Source organism: Monodon monoceros, unplaced genomic scaffold (assembly GCF_005190385.1).
Source record: "Monodon monoceros isolate NGI ecotype Baffin Bay Population unplaced genomic scaffold, NGI_Narwhal_1 Super_Scaffold_3, whole genome shotgun sequence".
Taxonomy (NCBI): domain Eukaryota; kingdom Metazoa; phylum Chordata; class Mammalia; order Artiodactyla; family Monodontidae; genus Monodon; species Monodon monoceros.
In genome coordinates, this window is record NW_021703780.1 from 66,465,492 (window position 1) to 66,486,748 (window position 21,257).

General features: G+C 47.9%; 1 protein-coding gene and 1 pseudogene across 1 annotated transcript in view; one reads left to right on the forward strand and one right to left on the reverse strand.

Annotated features, from left to right (window-relative positions):
• DNAH1 (dynein axonemal heavy chain 1) overlaps nucleotides 1–21,257 on the forward strand; it is a 90,442-nt gene that overhangs the window by 15,188 nt on the left and 53,997 nt on the right. Inside the window, exons 4-10 of the mRNA XM_029244354.1 lie at nucleotides 2,737–3,109; nucleotides 4,122–4,194; nucleotides 6,422–6,596; nucleotides 7,042–7,198; nucleotides 8,131–8,263; nucleotides 10,630–10,791; nucleotides 11,361–11,613. Coding sequence (XP_029100187.1) covers nucleotides 2,737–3,109; nucleotides 4,122–4,194; nucleotides 6,422–6,596; nucleotides 7,042–7,198; nucleotides 8,131–8,263; nucleotides 10,630–10,791; nucleotides 11,361–11,613 — 1,326 coding nt within the window. The remainder of the gene's footprint in view (nucleotides 1–2,736; nucleotides 3,110–4,121; nucleotides 4,195–6,421; nucleotides 6,597–7,041; nucleotides 7,199–8,130; nucleotides 8,264–10,629; nucleotides 10,792–11,360; nucleotides 11,614–21,257) is intronic.
• LOC114908087 lies at nucleotides 17,075–17,557 on the reverse strand (annotated as a pseudogene).

The following is a 21,257-nucleotide window of genomic DNA, read 5'->3' on the forward strand; positions in this document are numbered from 1 at the left end:
TTTCTTCTGCATTATTTATTCTGCTGTTCATTGCCTTTAGCTCAGCTTTTGTCTTGGCAAATGAATTCTCTAATTTTTCTTGGCTCCTCCTTATAGTTTCTAGTTTTCTAGTCCCTTTTTTACAGTAATCTGCATTTCTGTTGATAGCCTTTCTTAATTCCTTCAGTATTTTCATTACCTCCTTTTTAAACTCGGTGTCTATAAGACTGAAGAGGTCTGTTTCATTGTTTATTCCTTCAGAGGAATTCTCTTGGTCTTTTAACTGGTGGTGGTTCCTCTGCTTCTTCATTTTGCTTATATTTCCCTTACTCTGTGTGTTCAGGAGAAACAATTATCTGCTATAGTCTTGGAGGGCTATTTATATGTGGGAGCGTCCCTGATAGCTTGTGTGGGTTTAATATTTTTTTGGCATGAAGGTTGTTTTTGGTTTGAATGCTTGCCGTCTCTTTCCTCAGGGTGTGCTGGTCGTTATCCCCTTGATAGGGGGTATGCAGATGCACAGCCCCCGTGCACGCTCCCAGGAGGGTGGGGACAGAGGTTGGCTCCCAGTGGCGGGACCCTCATTGGTGGTGGCCGCGGCAGGCCATGTGCTCCCTGGAAGGAGGACCCTCCACCTACCCCTGGAGTTCGTGTAGGCGGTGCCCTGCCACCACATAGTGAGCCTGGGAGAAAGAAGCTCCTATGGCGGCCCGCCCCGTCTCCTCACAGGGGCAGCCCGCAGCCTTGCCTCTCTGTCGGGCCCAGGCTTCGTCCCTGGACTCCCTCGGTTGTGGCAACCACACCCTGGCCCCCTCAGGCTTTCCTGACAAAGCCAATCCCAGTCCTCTCCCTGGTCTGACCTCCAAAGCACAAGCCTCAGCACCCAGCCCCCGCCCCCGCCCGCCTCAATGGATGAGCATCTCAGGCTGGGGAGTGCCAGGTGATGGCCCTGACCGTCTATGCAGATCTCTCTCAGCTTTGTCCTCCAAAAACCCGTTGCTTGCTGCGTTCTCCCCCAAAGCTCCCCCTCTGTCCAGGCTGATCTCCTCACCAGTGAGGGGACTTCCCAGTGTGTGGAAACCTTTCCTTTTTCACAGCTCCCTCCCAGGGGTGCAGGTCCTGTCCTGTTTCCTTTCTCTCATTTTTTCTTTTTTCTTTTGTCCTTCCCAGTTATGTGGAGATTTTCTTGCTCTTTTGGAAGTCTGAGGTCTGCCAGCATTCAGTAGATATTCTGTGAGGAACATTCCACATGTAGATGTATTTTTGATGCATTTGTGGGAGAAGGTGAGTGCTACATCCTACTGCTCTGCCATCTTGATCTGATCTCTCTGACTTTTTTATTTTTGCACCAGCATTACACACAAACCTCTTCTTTCTCATACCCTTTTCTAGTTTCTTATAGTGCTCCCCTGACCAAGGGTTTCCCCTGGTGGTGCATTTTGAGGTGGCCAAAAGCAGCAGTGGCTTGGCAAGGGCTTGCTTGCTGCACAATAAAAACTCTACAAACCCTCATCCTCGGGATGTGCATGCAGTCCAGTGGTGCATCTGTTTTTCCCTGTGGGGAGACAAGAGGGTGTCAGTTTCATTAGCTGAGTTGATCCTGAGAGCCAGGGTGTGGATGAATAGCTTTCTTTTGCTGGCAGAGGTATCTGTGGGCCAACAGAGGGTCAGGGTCCCTCTCGGGAGGTGATTTAGTCCTCTGGCTCCTGGGGTAAGGTAAGGGAGATGGGCATGGGTAGGGAGATGGGCATGGGGGATGCAGGGCATGGCTTCAGTAGTTGTGTCACATGGACTCAGTAGTTGTGTCTTGCAGGCTCTAGAGTGCAGGCTCAGTAGTTGTGGCTCATGGGCTTAGTTGCTCCGTGGCATGTGGGATCTTCCCAGACCAGGGATCGAACCCATGTCCCCTGCATTGGAAGGTGGATTCTTAACTGTTGCAACACCAGGGAAGTTCCTTCAAATACATTTTCAATCTCCTTTCTCTTTCTTCTCCTTCTGGAATCCCCAGCCCCACACTGGGAAGAGTCAGGGCAGGGCTTCCCTGGTGGCGCAGTGGTTGAGAGTCCGCCTGCCGATGCAGGGGACTCGGGTTCGTGACCCGGTCCGGGAAGATCCCACATGCTGTGGAGCGGCTGGGCCCGTGAGCCATGGCCGTTGAGCCTGTGCGTCCGGAGCCTGCACTTCTGGAGCCTGTGCTCCGCAACGGGAGAGGCCACAACAGTGAGAGGCCCGCGTACCACAAAAAAAAAAAAAAAAAAAAAAAGAGTCAGGGCAGTCCGGCAGGACTGGGTGGGGTGGGGCTGGGGCTGGGGGAATGGGGGCAAGGGGCACTGAGGCTGCAACTGGATGAAAGTTATTTTGGAGAAAACCAAACAGAGCTCTTCACTGAGTGAGTGAACTCTGGGCCTCCCTCTTTATCTCCCCTTGTGAGAAGCCAGGCCTTGCTCTGTAACACAGGGGAGAAGGGTGGGAAAGTACAGAAGGATGCACGGGGTTGGGGACATCTATAGAGTGTTCAGCCTCTGACTCTGGGGTCTCATTTCTCACACAGCTTCTAGGGAAGGCCCTGCTGTCTCCTGGCAGGACCTTCCTGGCACTCTGTGTCTGTTCCGATTAGAAGAGTACTCCCTCCCTCCGTTATCCATGCCTGGGGGCTGGGGCTTGTTGTGGGGTGGCAGACTAGGCATCCCTGTATCCTGGTGGCCTTGGGGGATGAGCAGAGGTTGGCAAGGGCCCAGTGACACCAGTATCTTCTAGGAGCTCTGGCTGGGACATCACCCTGAGAAGCAGCATGGAGCAGCAGCCTAACAGAGAAGGCCACAGCCCAGGAAGGACCCCTCAGGGCCCAGAGTGCAGCAGTACTCCTGTGGGCCAAGAGTGTAGTCTGAGAGACCTGGAGCATAACCTGGGGAGCATTCTTCAGGGACCAGATTCTGGGTCGGAGAAGCTTCCTCCAAGCCCTGACCCCAAGACCCCACCTTTGTACCTGACTGCAGCCCCACCCACGCCCTCAGACTTGGGGCAGCCCCGGAAGTTGCCCCTGACGGGCACTGATAAGAAGTACCCGCTGATGAAGCAGCGTGGGTTCTATTCTGACATCCTCAGCCCTGGAAGCTTGGATAAACTTGGGGTGAGTGTGGCAGCCATACCCTACCAAGCCTGAGCCTTCCTTGTGGGTTCTTTTTGCCCTTTCTTCCTTTTATCCATCCATCCATCCACCGATCTGTCTAGCAATTTTCCACCCACTCACCCATCTGCCCATCCTTCTGCCCATCCATCTCTGTCCATTCATTCAACAATTCATTACTGAGCACCTGCTATGTGACAGGCCCTGGGCTAAGCCCCGGTGACAATACACCAGGATTGTCATCCATATGCCTATTGTCATGGGGCAATGGCTTTGGTGGGGAAATACTCCCTCCCCCGGCCCCAGCTCTGGTTGGGGAGGGGGTCCTGGGACAAGGTGGTGTACTGCTGAGATTTACAAGATAGGTATGAATTTGCTGGGTAAGATAGGGGCTGGGGGGAGTGTTCCAGGCAGGGGGAACAGAAGATACAGAGACTTGAGATCCCTGACAGAGGCCATGGCCCACATGGAGGAGGAGAGTAGAAATAAGAGGAGAGAGATGGAGGGCAGGGGAAGACGGAAAGGGGATATAACTAGGGGAGAGTTCAAAGAGCCCTGTGCGTCCTGGACAGCCTTAGGATGGTTTTAGGCAGGGGAGGAGCCAATAGAGATAGGGTGAGGACCCATTGATACCCACTGTGCCAGAGGTCCCAGAGTGCCCTTGGCAGTGGAGGAATACACAGAGACACCTGCAGGCCTTACAGTACCTCTGTCTTGTGGCTCAGACCCTGGACACACACCAGGAGTGTTCTCAGAGTGAGGAGGGGAACTGTGCATGACCAGAATGGGGTTGGGCCAGGGATGTCCCAGGTGGCCACAGCTTGTCACCTACTGTGGCCTCTGAATGAGGAATTGTGCAAATTCCTCTTCACTGATTCTTCCTCATCCCTGTCCCTGTGCCCCTGGGATGCTCCCTGGTGGGCATGGGGGAGACATCTGACCTTGGGGGCCCTACCAGATCCTGCCTGTCCTTGGGATGTTTACGCTCCCTCAGGGCTATGGGGTTTGGTTTCAGGAAGTGTGTCGTGGCCCCTGCACGAACCAGGACCTCCTGCGGCAGGCCAACCTTGACAAGTTCACCCCAAGAGGTCAGTGCCCAGGGGGCTGGGTGGGTGGGTGCCTTTAGAAGCAGGGCCTCTGGCCTTAGGGAGATTGTCTCCTCTTGGCTGAGGGTTTCAATCTCCTCAACTGTGAATAACAAGAAACAAGGTGCTTTGCAGGGGCCCAGCTCATGGTGAGTGCTCGGTGAAGCACAGCTGCTTAATTGTGACTCTCTCGGCAGAGCTGTGTGTGACAAGGGCACCGTGGTGTGGTGGGGCTGCTGAGGGCCAGGTCCCCAGTTCCCTCTGCCTGGCTGGGGACAGTAGGACATTGACGTGTGTGTTTTCTGGTACGTGGAACGTGGGCTTGGAGGAGGTCAGGACTGTTGTTACCTGGCTCGGGCTGCAGCACCTAGAACAGGGCTTGGAGCAGGAAGGTGCCCAGGATTTCATTGCCAAAGAGGGGAAGGAAGACGCTCCTCTCAGGCTCCGTGATAAGTCTTGTAAGGTGTGGGGCAGGTCTGCATGGCGCAGACCAGTCCCCAGTGGCAGAGGGGAGGAGAGGGTGGCTCCAAGAAAGACAGCGAGCTGGTTGGGGCCCTGAGAGGCAGTGAGGCCTTGGGGACCCTCCTGGCTGGCCAGTGGACAGGACGCCCTTTCGATCAGGTCCAGAAGCTCCATGGTCCCAGCTGTCTGCCTTTCCACTCTACCCCCAGGAGAGGCCTGGCTCTGTGCTGGCACTGTCCAGATTTGTCTTCTTGAGACCCACAGTCCTCCTGGGGGCCTGTGAATCCCCAAAAGTGGCACAGGAAACATCACATGTACATGCCTCTGTGCAGTGACCTGAGGATCCAGCCTATTGTGGTCAGCAGTTTCACAAGTATCTGTGGCCCAGAAAATGGTTACAAACCACAGATCAAGGGCTGCGGGGGAGCTGGGGATGGGGCTCCTGCTATCCATGGCAGGGGCGGGGGACAGGGCTGGTCAGCAGCTCTGCGGCCCCACCCAAGTGAGGAAGAACAGCCCGGCAGGGTCACAGCGTGGCGGCAGTCAGGGCTCATGGCCGTCAGAGCTCTTGGCAGAAGGCTACGTGAAGGCCTGGGAAGGCTGCCTAGGGCTCCTGGACCAGCAGGGGCGGGGGCCAGGCTTTGCTGTCCTCACCCTGGCTCCTTCTTGGCTCCTGAGACGCAGGGCCAGGCCCAGGAATTCATGGTCCTGGGTGTGGAATGTGTTATGGATCCATAGGCTCAAGAGCAGATGATTCGGGATCTGAAAACCGCCCCTGGGCTGGACCGTTTTGGTAGCGTGGGGTTCCCCAAGCACCTGACAGCTCTGGTAAGAGAGCCGACTTAGCGGCAGGTGGATGGCCTCTGCTCAGCCTCTGGAAGCTTCTGTAGAGCCCCCGTGGGTACCCCCAAGGTAGACCCTCCTCTGGTGTGACTGCATCTTGACCCCAGAGACGTGAGGCCCAAGGAGGGGGTTACTAGGGCCTCCCAGGGGAGTTGTTCAGAGCCATCACCGAGCTGTCCAGAGCCCACCCAGGTCCTGGGAAAGGTGGCTCATCCCCGAAGCACTTTCCTGCACTCCCGCCCCCACCACTATGGTCTTGGCTTGTCTGAGATTTTCCTTCCCATTTAACATCCTGAGTCCCGGGAAACTGGAATGTCACCCTATCAATGGGCCTCTCTTCACCAGCTCCCTTGCCCTCAGACCTGGAATGGAAGCCTGTCTAAGGAGGTGTGGCCATTTTGTGACTTGAGGGTCCCCTGGGGGTGGGGTGGTGGTGCCACCCACTCCTACAGTATCCAGGATGTCTTGAGTCTGGAAACAGTCCCAGTGAGTGAATGACATTCAGACCCCGAGATGCTTGGGAGGGCCTCTGGGGTAGGGATGGCAGGAACCCATCCCAGACATGCAGGGAGCTACCACTTCACCTTCCTATCCAGCTGTAATCCTCACTGGTAGTTTGATTCAGCATCTGGCTTGAGCAAAAGCCGCTGGCACCGGGGCTGTGGGCAGAAAGGAGGGGAATGGTCGAGCATGCTGGCTCTGGGCAGGGCGAGCAGGACCAAAACAGACCTTCTGGAGGCCCTTGTCCTCCAGGCTCGTGACCCCTTGGGAGCCCGGTGCACATCTGGCTTCTCACTGCCACAGGCCAGCTCTGAGCTTCCCATGCCCCAAAGCTGCATGCCTGGTACCTGCCTAGCACTGTGTTTTGGGGGTGTTGGGCCCCAGCCTGAGCCCCTGCAGCTCCTGCCCCTGCCCCTGCCCACAGTCAGAACCTTTGAGGTTCCTGAGGACTTCGAGGAGCGCCTGGAGCATCAGCACATTGGGTGTACCACCAAGCTGCTCACCCAGACTGACTTCCCGCTGCAGGCCTACGAGCCCAAGGTGCAGGTGCCCTACCTGGTGCTGCCGGGCCAGTGCCCCCGCAAGATTGAGATTGAGAGGTAGGTATGGTTGCGTGAGCAGTGGGAGGGCTTGCCCTCTGGGAGGTGGCATCCAGCCACCTCAAAGAGTGAGGGATAGTAGACAACTAGGTGATCATCCTCATGGCAGAGGTTACTAAGCTGGGTCTGTGTGCAAGTGTTCAAATCTTCTAGCCCTTTGGTTTCTTAATAGGAACGAGTTGCTTTCCTTGCTGTGGAATCAGGGAGGGTGGCATTTAAGTCAACGTGGTGGAACTGACAGGCAGGATGCAAGGGCAGTTGGAGCCCAGGACACCAGCCCCAGCCACCATTCCACTTCCTGATAAGTCCCAGAAGGGCAGAGGGCCCTGGAGGGGGTCACTGGGCCAAACCCCTACTGCCTCAACTCCCTGGGCCCTTGCTGACCCCCATGAGACACCTCACACGCGCCAAGCTGTCATGAGATTTCCTTGTCTCCCTTGGCCAGGAGGAAGCGGCTGTACCTAAGCCTGGACATTGAGCAGCTGCTGGCCAGCGAGGGCATTGACTCCGACAAGCTCATGCCCAGGCACCCAGACCCCCACCACCCCCAGACCATCGAGCAGGGTCATGACCCGCTGTTCCCCATCTATCTCCCACTGAAGGTGAGTCCAGCTTCCACAGAGGGCCAGTGGTCAGGAGATGGGGGTACAGGACTCCAGCGGAGGGATCAGACTCAAAAGGGGATCCCATGGCAATCACAAGCACTCACTTGTCAAACAGGACAACTGCATAGTCAGAGTGCTACCCCCACTCCTGGGGTTTCAGGCATCCTAGGCTGGGGCAGGAGGGGCCCCAGGACCCCTGGGACGCTGATTTCCTGCTGCTTCCCTGGAGCCTGGGAACCCTGTGTACATGAGCTCTGTCCCCACCCCACCCACAGGCACCAAGAAGCAGCCCAGTTGGACTGTGGAGTAGTGTTCAGGCCTCCCTGACTACTGTGTCTGGTGTCACTGGGATGGGGAGACCTGTGGTAGAGGAAGGCACCATTGTAGCCCCTTTGGGGTACCAATGGGGAAACTGAGTCCAGAGGAGAAAGAGGGAGCATAGCCTGCCCTGGTTTTCACCCACTTCCCTGCCCTTCCTCTCCATGGTCCTGAGTATCTCTTGCCTGGTGGTCCCTGTGGGGAGACAGAGTTGCATATCACCCTACTAAAGATGGCCTTCTGACAACCTGAACTTCCATTATTTCTGAGTCTGGGTGGGTGCTCAGGAAAATCCAAGGGCCATCACTTCCCTTGGACCTGAGCTGGGTGATCCTGGCCAGTGGTGGGGGCGAGCCCATATCCTGCTCTGAGTCCCCAGATACCCCTCTGCCTGAACCTCAGTGTGGCTTGGTTGGACAGGGTTTCATAGAGCCAGACTCCACAGACCCCTGTGAACAGCAGAGGAGGCACTCAGGCCCCTGGGCCCCAGTCTTCAGCTTCTGCATCTGGGGAGGGGCCTACTCAGGCACCCCTACCCTCTGGCATGCCCAGCCCACTTGGGTCCACCAGGGGTGAGCCGCCTGCTCCCAGCATCTACTGTTTTCTTCCAGGTATTTGACAATGAGGAGTTTGACTGCCGGACTCCCAGTGAGTGGATCAACATGGGCTTGGAGCCAGGGTCTCAGAACAGGAAACCTGTCCCCGGAAAAGCCCTCCTGCCCATCAATGACTTCCTGGGGCACGGTGAGCAGGGCCAGCAAGGGCAGGGGGACAGGATCTTGTCTGCACCATCCTGTCCTGGCAGCCCAGCCATAGACTCCTAGACTGCCCTGGGGCCTCAACCATGGGAGGTGGGGGCCCCACCTTTTGAGGCCTCCCAGCTGGGATACAGGCCAGCGGGCTGGCCGCATAGAAGGAAATGCAGGGACCAGGGATGACATGGGTGGGTGGGCTGAGGAAGGGACAGCTGGATGGTGTCTAATGTTAAAAAAAAAAGGCTTTGATTTATTGGCAATGAAAAATATGCAAGCTTATTAGACATGTTCAAATGTGTATAAGGGGCACAATTCAAGCTGTTCCATCCCGTGCCCCAGAAACCGCATTGCTCCACCTATAACTGTGGCCTCTTGGCTTTCACTTCTGCATGGACAACACACACACTGTCACACACTCACACTCACATACTTGCTTTCAAACACACACATTCATAAGCCCACTGTCACACTCACCCACCATCCCTCACACACACACACACACACACACACACACAGCTGTACTCATATGCAAATTTTAAGCACACAAACACACATGCCTACTGTCACCCATTCACAACCGCTATCACACCCACATACACATCCCCACACTGATGTTGCACAGACTTGCCAAATCTTGCCCTTGTCTGTGTCTGCCCCTCCTTTGGCCCCAGGTCTGCCCTGGGGGCTGTGGAAGCTCTCTCCAGTTTGTTGCTGTCTGCCAGGCTGACCTTCCACGGTCACCACCCTGGCCTGCCACCATGGCTGGCATGACTACTCTCTATGTAGGCATCCTAGGAAGGTCTGGGTTATGAGATTGGAGGTGGCTGTCCCCATGTGCAGGGCGAAGGCCTCTCTGCTCCCTGCCCAGTGCGTGGATATGCCGCTGTGGAGTGGGGAGTGGGCCCAGTGGGCCAGCGCCCAGGCGGGAGATAGGATTGTGAGAGCCATGCTGGTTTTCAGACTGCTCAGCCTCCAGGGGGCCCACAGCGAGTCCGTTGTGCAAGCTGTAAGTTTATGTTTCAGTTTAAAAACATGTAAATGCTAGAATCAATTTCTTTGAACTAGATAAGAAACCCAGAATGTTCCCTTTACTTTGGACTTAATTACAAAAATAATTTAACTCAGTTGTTCCCAGATCTCCAATTCCTGATGATAAAACCAGAAGGTTTGGGGCTGTATTAACCTTAAATGTACCAGGTAGTGGCTTCCCTGAAGTGCTTCTGCTTGCACTGCTTCATATGGGCCCTGGCCCTGGGTGGCAGCACTAATGGTGGAGCGTTTCTGCCAGACCTCTGCTTTCTGCTAGGGGCTTCTTGAGACATCTTTTCCTTTAAGCTGAGTCAAGACAAGGTCAGCATTTTCAAAAAGGAAACTAATTAGGAAGAGGAGGGAAAAGCAAAACAGAGCCAAAGCTGGTGAGGTATATCCCACAGCAGCCTCCTTTACTTATCTACCTGGCATCAGTCAGTGGGAGCATTTCTTTGGAATTCCAGCCTGGAGAAGATGCATACACAATATGACTTTAAGCTCTGTGAGACACACAAACAAGGTAACAAATCAGAAAGGGCCTGGGGCAAAGGTGCTATTTTAGGCAGAGATGCTTCTACAAGGAGAAGCCACTTGAGCAGGGAACAAGCCAGCATAGAGGTGACCTGGATGAAGACTGTTCCAGGCAGAGGGCACAGCCAATGCTAAGGCCCTGAGGCAGGAGCAAGCTACAAAGTCATAGGAATAGCCAGACATCCAGTGTGGCTGGAGAGGAATGAGTGAGGGAGGCAGTGGCAAGAGGTGAGCTGGAGTAGTCAAAGGCTTTCAGCCCAGGGAGAGGGTGGGAGGCCCATCCTGGCCAAACAGCCCCTGAGGCCCACTTTGAGGCCATTGCAGGGAAGCAGTCTTCTACCCTGCCCTGCCCTGATGGGAGCAGCCCCGGGGCTCAGCTGCCACATGCAGCCTAAGGGCTTCCCTCGGGCCTTGAAGAGGTCCAGTTCAGACGTGATGAGCTCTACACCTAGATCCTCAACAGGGCTAGGCAAACAAGGACTAAGCAAACAAGCCCCTGTTTGCTTGGGGCTTTCCTGCCTCCTGTCCCAGCCCTGCTGGCCTGTGTCTCTCTCTGCCCTGATGGAGTCATGCAGAGCATCAGGGCAGAGAGACCTGCCTGGTTCCCAAGAGTCAAGCTCAGCTGGAAGGAAGTAGGCTCCCTACTCTGCTGCAGCCAGAGGGTGGGGGTCAGCATGGTGGGAGAGAGGCCAGACTAGTGACCACTGAGACCTTTCCTAGCATCCACTGCCCACATGCAGGGGCCTTTTCCCACCCTATGGCAGGGAGCACTGATGGGCACCCCTCCTGTTTCAGAGGACCCCAAGAGTCAGAAGCTGACGTACAAATGGTGCGATGTCGGCGTCCTGGACTACGACAAGGAGAAGAAGCTGTACCTAGTGCACAAGACGAATGAGGATGGTTTGGTGCGAGATGAGATGGGGAAGCCCATCCTGAATGGAGGGGTAACAGCTGAAGGTACGAGGTCTTTGCCCCTGCCTCAGGCAGACCCCCAGCTCAGGCCCGGCCTGGCCTGTGACTGAGGCCAACCCCTGCCCAGGGTATAGCCAGCTCGGGTCTGAATACCCCCTTGCTCTGTTGTCCTGGGGCTGTCTGTCCCCCAACCAGTGAGAACCAGAGGACGCATCACTCAGAGACCCCAGGAAGGGCAATTGGCCATTATTTGATATGCCAACTCTGAGCAGCTGGCAGTGCTGCTTTCAGTGTCATCTTGAGAAGGAGCCTTAGGCCCAACAATTAATGATGTCTGCCCTGGGTGTGGCATCAGGAATGGGCAATTGAATGGCCACCCCTGTATAACTCCTTGTCTGTACACAGCTTTTTACAGTTTACAAAGCACTTTCACATCCATCCATGACAACCTGTGACGTGGGTAGTTCAGGGAGTGTTGTCATACCCATTTCACAGATGTGATGGGGTCACTTGCTCAGAGCCACCATGCATCAGTGGCAGAGCCAGGCTGGAACCCAGTGCTTCTGCCCAGAGGGCCCCACTGCATGTTCCTTTCTCCCTCCACCCGACCCCAGGAAGGCCGCCCCTCCTGATCTGCCAGTACTGGGTGCCAAGGATCCAGCTTCTCTTCTGTGCTGAGGACCCACGTGTGTTCACACAACGTGTGGTCCAGGCCAACGCCCTGCGCAAGAACACGGAGGCGCTGCTGCTATACAACCTGTATGTGGACTGTATGCCCTCCGGGGGCCAGCGGCTCATCAGTGAGCAGAGCCTGAGCAAGATCAAGCAGTGGGCCATGAGCACACCTCGGATGCGCAAAGGGCCCTCGTGAGTACCTCCCCCAGACCCTTTCCCACACCAGAGCAGCACCTCCTCCAGGGAGCTGTCCAGTGGAAAAGCTGCCCAGTGGGGGAGGGGGGTGCTCCCTCCATGCTCATCTGTTTGGGGCTGTCTTGCCCACTGCATTATGGATTTCTTGGGCCCCAAACAATTTCTTGTTCATCTCCAGATCTCTCATATCAATATGGACTCATGGATTCTTAATTTTATTCCAAGGGTTATAATCTCTTACTACCATTTTTAATTTTGATGCTCAAATTGTCCCAGCTTTGGCCAGTGGGAGCCTCTTCAGGCTGATTCCTGTGTCCATTTGATATGTTCTTATTGTTCATTGAGTATGCTTTTACTTTCTGGCACAGCAAGAAGTTCCAGGTTCATCTTACTTTCCCAGACCCAGCCCTGAAATCAGCTGTTTTCCCAAGGAACCCTGGTTCCTCTTGGTGGGGAATGGTATTTAGAAGCTAAGATTTTGACATTAAGATGTGCTCATTGCTACTGGGAAATCAATACTTTGAAGTCCTTAGAGCAGATAGATCTAAGATATATACGTTATTTATTTATTTTATATCATATCATATATTCTTTAAACTTTTTTTAAAATTTATTTTTGGGGCTTCCCTGGTGGCACAGTGGTTGAGGGTCCGCCTGCCGATGCAGGGGACACGGGTTCGTGCCCCGGTTCAGGAGGATCCCACATGCCGCGGAGCGGCTAAGCCCGTGAGCCATGGCTGCTGAGCCTGTGCGTCCGGAGCCTGTGCTCCACAATGGGAGAGGCCACAACAGTGAGAGGCCTGCGTACCACAAAAAAAAAAAAAAAAATTATTTTTGACTGCGTTGGGTCTTTGCCGCTGTGTGCAGGCTTTCTCTAGTTGTGGCTAGCAGGGGCTACTCTTCATTGCGGAGCACAGGCTCTAGGCGCTCAGGCTTTAGTAGTTGCAGTGCGCGGGCTTCTCACTGCAGTGGTTTTTCTTGTTGCAGAGCACGGGCTCTAGGCACACAGGCTTCAGTAGTTGCGGCACATGGGCTTAGTCATCGTGGCTTGTGGGCCATAGAGAGCAGGCTCAGTAGTTGTGGCACACGGGCTTAGTTGCTCCGCTGCATGTGGGATTTTCCTGGACCAGGGCTTGAACCCCTGTCCCCTGCATTGGCAGGCAGATTCTTAACCACTGCATCACCAGGGAAGCCCCTCATACCATATATTCTTATATTACATTATGTTACATATAACCTCCATGCACATTTCTTTATCTATTATATATCTATCTGTTAAAAAACATGAGTTCATACTGATATCTTCATATTGACTTCAAACCACAGGGCTCGTTCTCACTTGTACATATTTGGTACTTCTTTTTCTAAAAGAAAATTGGCTTTTATTCCTCATAGTATATTTACTTATTTTCTCAGTCCTGGAATACACAGAAAGTAGTTTCAGTTGCTTAATCCATACCCTTTGGAGGAAAAACTCTACAAAGTAATCTTTGATATTTGTTTAGTTTTCTTTTCTCTTTAAAAAGAGAGGGGGTGCTTCCCTGGTGGTGCAGTGGTTGAGAGTCCGCCTGCCGATGCAGGGGACACGGGTTCGTGTCCTGGTCTGGGAAGATCCCACATGCCGCGGAGCGGCTAGGCCCATGAGCCATGGCCACTGAGCCTGCGCGTCCGGAGCCTGTACTCCGCAATGGGAGAGGCCACAACAGTGAGAGGCCCGCGTACCGCAAAAAAGAAAAAAAAAAAAAAAAAAAAGAGAGGGAGTATATAGTCCAAATACTATGTTCAAAAGTTACTTGGTTTAGTTCTTCCCACCCTGCTCAGTGGGATATATTCATTTGATGAATGTATATATAGCTTGGTCCGTTTGTTTTATAAATATAAATAAATATATGTGTATATATATAGAAAATACATGTAAAATATACATATAATATGTGTATTATATTGTAATATATACATATATATTGTTATATATTACATTATATATAATATGTATGTATAAAATTTAGAGAGAATATATATATGTAAATATTTCTTTATGTGTATAATATATACACACATATATAAAACATACTCACTAATATATGTTACTCAAAAAGTTATACTCAGAGATTTGTCCCTCTTCACTCTCATTCATTCTATCCTATCCACATCTCCCATCTTTTCCACTCTGTTCCCACTCATAGGTAACCAATATCACTAGTTTCTGGTTTATTTTTTCTGTATTTCTTTTTGCACAAATGATATTTTCATGTATATTTTCTTATCCCCCTTCTTACATGCAGGGTAGTACACTATAGATACTCTTTTTATTTTGCCTTTTTCATTTACAATACATCCTGGGAATCAATCCTTATCAGTTCATTGAGTCTTCCTTCATTCTTTTTTATAGCTGCATAGTAATCTATTGTGTGGATGTACCATGTATCATGGTTTATTCAACCATTCTCTAATACATAGGCATTTAGGTAATTTCCAGTAGTTTGCAATTACAAACAGTGCTACAATGAATAATCTTGTGCACTTGTATATTCATATTGATGGAGGTATAGCTTTATATAGTGTATATTCTGAGAAGTGGAATTGCAAGGTCAAAAGATGAGTACTCACTGTACTTTTGTTAGGTATCACCACATTTTGCTCCATAAGGATTTTGCATGCCCACCAGCAATGTGTGAGAGTGCCTGTTTCCCTACCCCCTTGCCAAGAGTGCGTTGTTATACAATTTAATTTTTTGCCAGTCTGCAAGGTAAGTCTGTAAGTATTATAAATGAGGCTGAATGTCTTTTCAATCTTTTCACATGATTAAGGACAAGTTTTATATCTTTTTGTGACCTGTCCATATTTTTTGCCCATTTTTTTCTCTTAGGTTTTTGGGGTATTTTCCCTCTAATGTTATGAGTTCTTTATATATTAAGGATATTGGTTCTTTTAAAAAATAATTAATTAATTAATTAATTTTTGGCTGCGTTGGGTCTTCGTTACTGCCCGCAGGCTTTCTCTAGTTGTGGTGAGCGGGGTCTACTCTTCGTTGCGATGTGCGGGCTTCTCACTGTGGTGGCTTCTCTTGTGGAGCACAGGCTCTAGGTGCGTGGGCTTCAGTAGTTGTGGCATATGGGATCAGTAGTTGTGGCTCATGGGCCCTAGAGCACAGGCTCAGTAGTTGTGGCGCACAGGCTTAGTCGCTCTGCGGCATGTGGGATCTTCCCAGACCAGGGATTGAACCATGTTCCTTGCATTGGCAGGTAGATTCTTAACCACTGCACAACCAGGGAAGTCCCAAGGATATTGGTTCATTATCTGTGATGTATGTTGTAAATATTTTCTCCTGGTTTGTCAGTTGTATATTGACTTTTCTTATAGTAATCTTTGCAATATAACTTTAAAAGTACGTAAACAGTTTTATTAATCATTTCTTCTATTGCATCTGGATTTTGAGTCATAGTTAGAAAGTCCTTCCCTATATTGAGGTTTTCTTCTAGAACTTGTATAGTTTCATGTTTTTGCCTTTTATATCCTTGATTCATCCTTATGTATGGTATGTGGTATGTATCCAATTTTATCTTTTTCCAAATGGCTAACTAACATTTATTAAATGGTTTATTATTACCCATCAACATTTATTGAAACCTCCATCTATGACACAGTGATTTGAGAGGCCACCTTTATCATACACTAATTTCCATGTGTACTTGGGTCTATTTCTGGATTTTCTGTTCTATTCCATTGTTCTGTTTGTCCATTTATGCACTCGTACTACAGTTTTTTTTTCTATAATTTTTTTAATAGATTTATTTATTTTTGGCTGCATTGGGTCTTCGCTGCTGTGTGCGGGCTTTCTCTAGTTGCAGTGAGTGGGGGCTACTCTTGCAGTGTGCGTGCTTCTCGTTGCAGTGGCTTGTGGAGCACGGGCTCTAGGCACACAGGCTTCAGTAGTTGTGGCTCGCGGTCTCAGTAGTTGTGGTGCACTGGCTTAGTTGCTCTGTGGCATGTGGGATCTTCCCAGACCAAGGATTGAACCCGTGTCGCCTGCATTGACAGGCGGATTCTTTTTTTTTTTTTTTGGCAGGCGGATTCTTAACCACTGCGCCGCCAGGGAAGTCCTCATACTACGGTTTTTATTTATTTATTTATTTGTTTGTTTATTTATTTATTTATTTATGGCTGCACGCGGGCTTTCTCTATTTGCGGTGAGCGGGGGCTACTCTTCATTACGGTGTGAGGGCTTCTCATTGCGATGGCTTCTCTTGTTGTGGAGCACAGGCTCTAGACACGCAGGCTTCAGTACTGTAGTACGCAGGCTCAGTAGTTGTGGTGCACGGGCTTAGTTGCTCCGTGGTATGTGGGATCTTCCCGGACCAGGGTTCGAACTCGTGTCCCCTGCATTGGCAGGTGGATTCTTAACCACTGCTCCACCAGGGAAGTCCACTACAGTTTTTTTATTTTTATTGTTTTGCGGTACGCGGGCCTCTCACTGTTGTGGCCTCTCCTGTTGCAGAGCACAGGCTCTGGACGCGCAGGCTCAGCGGCCATGGCTCACGGGCCCAGGCGCTCCGTGGCATGTGGGATCTTCCCGGACTGGGGCACGAACCCACGTCCCCTGCATCGGCAGGTGGACTCTCAACCACTGCGCCACCAGGGAAGCCCCTACAGTTTTAATTATAGATATTTTACAGTATGTTTTAATGTCTTGTAGGGCCATTATGTATATGGTAAAATATACATAATATAAAATTCACCATTTTAACTATTTTTAAGTGTACAGCTCAGTGGCATTAAGTACATCCATATTGTTGTCCAACCATCACTACCATCTATCCATAGAATATTCATCATCCCAAAGTGAAACTTTGTACCGATTAAGCTATAAGACCCATTCCCCTCTCCCCCAGCTCCTGGCAACCACCATTCTATTGTACTTTCTGAATTTGACTACCCTAAGTACCTCATATGAGTAGAATCATACATACTTATCCTTTTGCGAATACTTCCTTCACTTAGCATAATGTCTTTCAGTATCATCCATGTTGTAGCACGTGTCAGAATTCTCTTCCTTTTTAAGGCTGAATAATATTCCATTGTACATATATACCACATTTTGCTTATCCATTCATCTGTTGATAGACAGTTGATTGCTCCCATCTTTTGGCTATTATGAATAATACTGCTGAGAACATGGGTATACAAAGATAACTTCATGTCCCTGCTTTCTGTTCTTTTGGGTATAAACCCAGAAGCAGAATTATTAGATCATATGGTAATTCTATTTGTTGTTGTTTAGTTTTTGTTTCATAATCATAAACTTAACTCCGTAATCCAGCTAGACTTGGAAGGGGATAAGGAAAACTTGGAACCCCAAAAACTGCAGTGAGAGCACAAAGATTATAGGCTATCATGAGCAAATGAGAGAAGGAATGGTCTGGTAGTTAAGATACAATACAAGTCAAATTTATTAGAGTTATCCACAGTCAGAAATGGTGAGCTTCTTGCTGGTCTTGCCAAACATGGACCCAAAGCACTCCATGGTTTTCACAATATTCATGCCCTCTTTCACCTTGCTAAAGACCACATGCTTGCCACCCAACCACCCAGTCTTGGTAGTGTAGATGAAAAACTGGGAACCATTTATGTGGGTCCACAATTTGCCATGTACAAGATGTGAAGACCCATATGCTTCAGAGTGATGCTTATTATCAAATTTCTCCTTGTAGATAACTTGCTGCCAGTGCCATTATGGCATGTGAAGTCACCACCCTGGTACATAAACCCTGGAATAGTTCTGTGAAAGTAGGGACCTTTATAACCAAATCCTTTCTCCTCAGTGCTCAGAACACTCAAGTTTTCTGCTGTCTATGGAACTTTGTCTGCAAACAGCTCAAATGAGACATGGTCCAAGGCGACATCAACAGCGAATGTCAAAGAACGTTGTGGGGTTGACCATGGTGGGGTAGTGCAGGGTGGCTTCGGGTGGCATCGGTGGTGTCGGCAAAGCCCTATTTTTAATTTTTTGAGAAACCACCAACATGTTTTCCATAGCAGCTGCACCATTTTACATTCCTAGCAGCAGGGCACAAGGGTTCAAATTTCTCCATATCCTCACTGACACTTTCTATTTTCTGTTTTTTTTTTCCTTAGAGTAGCCATCCTAAAGGATGTGAAGTGGTATCTCCTTGTGATTTTTATTTGCATTTTCCTAATGATTAGTGATGTTAAGCACTTCTTTTCATGCGCTTATTGGCTATTTGTATATTCTTCTTTGGAGAAATGTGTATTCAAATTCTTTTGCCTATATTCAAATCTAGTTGTATTTATTTATTTATTTAGTTAGTTATGGCTGTGTCGGGTCTTAGTTTTGGCACGTGGGATCTTTCGTTGCAGCGCATGGGCTTCTCTTTAGTTGTGGCACACGGCCTCTCTAGTTGTGGCGCACGGGCTTAGTTGCCCTGTGGCATGTGGGATCTTAGTTCCCTGACCAGGGATCTAACCCGTGTACCCTGCTTTGGAAGGTGGATTCTTAAGCACTGGACCCCCAGGGAAGTCCCCAGTTGTTTTTTTGTTGTTGCGTTTTAGTTCTTTATATACTTTGGATATTAATCCCTTATCAGATATGTGATTTGAAGATATTTTCTCCCATTCCATGGGTTGCCTTTTTATTCTGTTGATAGTGTCCTTTGTGTAACTAGGACACAAAGGTTTTCATTTTGGTGAAGTCCAATTTGTCTATTTTTCCTTATTGCTTGTGACTTTGTGTCATGTATAAGAAATCATTACCAAATCCAATGTCGTGAAGCTTTCTTCCATGTGTTCTTTTAAGAATTTTACAGTGTTAGATCTTATGTTCAGATCCTTGATCCATTTTGAGTTAAATTTTGCATATGGTCTTAGGTAAGGGTCCAAGTTCATTCTTTTGCATGTGAATATGCAGTTTTCCCAGGACAATGTGTTGAAAAGGCTGTCTTTTTCCCCATTGAATGATGTTGGCACCCTTGTTGAAAATCATTTGACTATATATATATATGAGGTTTTATTTTTGGGCTCTTTTCTATTCCATTGGTCTCTCAGTCTGTCTTTATTCCAGTACCACATATTTTGATTACTGTAGGTTTGTAATTAGTTTTGAAACTGAAAAGTGTGAGTCTTCCCACTTTGTTCTTTTTCAAGTTTGTTTTGGCTATTTGGGGGTCCCTTGAGATTCCATATGAATTTTAGGATGAATTTTTCTCTTTCTGCAAAAAAAGTTGTTGGGATTTTGATAGGGATTTTGCACGCTTATTTCCTCACGTGAGCTTTAGTATCAACTTGTCTAGCTGTATTTTTAAAACACTTGGTATTTTTATTGTGATAGCATTATATTTTTAAATTACCTTAGGTATAGCTGACATCTTTGGGATCCTGAATTGTACTATCCAAGAACAAGGAATGTTTGTCCATTTGTTCAAGTCTACTTCTGTATCTTTCAGTAGTGCTTTAAAGATTTTTTCATATAGGTTTTGCATATTTCTAAGTATTTTATCTTCTTTGTTGCTATTATAAATGGGCTTTCTCTACTCTTACATCTATTGATTGATTTCTTTATGCCAATTTACATCCTGTTACCTTCCTAAAATCATTTAATGTTTGAGTTTATCATTGATTCTCTGGGACTTTCTAAGTGCACACTATCTGTAAATAGAGATAGTTTTACTTATTATTTTCCAATTCTTATTCCTCTAATTACTTTCTCTTGTCTAATTGCATTTTCTAATACCTCCAGTACAATATTGAATAGTAGTGGAGACAGTAGGCTTCATTACCTTGTTCCTAATATTAGTGGAAATACCTCTAGTGTTTCTGCCTTAAGAAAAATGCTAGCTTTAGGGTTTTGTTTATTTAATAATGTAGCTGTTGATTACTATTTTCTTAAATTTCTTTTTTGTCACAGGCTATTTAAGTACCCGTGGAGATAATCATATGTTTGTCTCCTTAGATCTATTCACATGGTGAATTATATTAATTGATTTGCTAATATTGAGACAACCTTGCAATCCTTTAATAAATCCCACTTAGCCATGGTGTATCATTTTTTTTAACATCTTTATTGGAGTATAATTGCTTTACAATGGTGTGTTAGTTTCTGTTTTATAACAAAGCAAATCAGTTATACATATACATATGTTCCCATATCTCTTCCCTCTTGCGTCTCCCTCCCACCCTCCCTATCCCACCCCTCTAGTGTATCATTTTTAATGTGGTATTAGATTTTGTCCATTAATATGCTATTTAGAACTTTATCATTGATATGTGATATTGGCTTGCAATTTTTTTTGTATTTCTTTATACAGGTTTGAAGCAAAGTTATACTTGCTTCATATAAAGAATTTTGACATTTTCCATCTTTTTCAGTACTCTGGAGCAATTTATGTTGCATTGGGGCTGTGTGGTCATTCTTTTGTAAAACCATTTGGACATGGGGCTTTTCTAGTTTTTCTATAACTTTATTTTTCTACAGATATTTGATCTTTTTAAGCTTTCTTTTTTCTAATGGAGTCAATTTTGGTATACTTTGTTTCTCTAGAAAATTATCCATGTTACCTAGTTTTAAAAATATATTTGCATAGACAACTCTTGTTGTCTTGCTTTGTATGTTGCTTTTGAGACATCTGATGTCAAAGTCCCCTTCTCTTGTAAGTTGTTTGATTTTCTTTTTTCTTGGAGACCTTGGAGATTTTTTTTTTTTTTTCGTCTTTAAAGTCTAATCATTTTACTAGGGTATGTCCTAGAGTTGATCATTCTGATATTTTTTTCCCAAGTACACAATGGGCCTTTTAAATGTATAAATTCAGATATTCTTTTATTTCTGGAAAATATTCTTGAATTGTAGTTTTAAATACTAGTTCTGTTCCATTGTTTTGTTTCTCTTCATCAGAGACTCCATACTATCTATCCATTTATCTATCTGTTGTGTTGCTTCTTCTTTGTCTGTTTCTAATTCAACTACTTTCTGATCCTTTTCTGTTCTTTCTTTTTCTAATTTTCATTCTCTTGGTTTTATTCGTGACTTTCTTAAATGTATTTTATTAACTTTTTAATTTGACTGTATTATTCTATGGCCAACTTGTAATTTAGCTTTCCTTCATAAGATAATTTAGTTTCTTCCATTTTTTTCCTGAGTCCAATTAAATATCATTTCTTTTCTTCCTGTTATTTGCCTATTTCTATGTTTTATTTTTCATATGCCCAAATACTTTGAAGAGATTTACTTTAGTTTGAAGTGTTGTGTTAGTTTTCTTCTGCTTTGTCTTTTTTTGTGGGGTGTGTGAGAATTTTCATCAATTAAGGTGTTTTTCTTTTTCTTATAGTAGCTTTATATAAATGTAGCCTTTCACCTACCTATTTCATTGATTTGTAAAGATTTACAAGATTTCTAGTCCCAGGGCGCCCTCCTCTGTTAGTATAGCAAACTGTTTTTATTTATTTATTTATTTATTTTTAATAAATGGCCATGGAGGGGGGCGGGTGTTGGGGGGAAGGGTCATGTGTCCTCCAAATTTTTTGTTCTCTCTTGCAGGACTCTACTTTTCACTTTTGTTTCTTTCTCCCTCACCCTCCAATCTCCAAAGGATTCCTCTTCTTTCCTTTTACCTTCCCCCCTCATAAGTCAT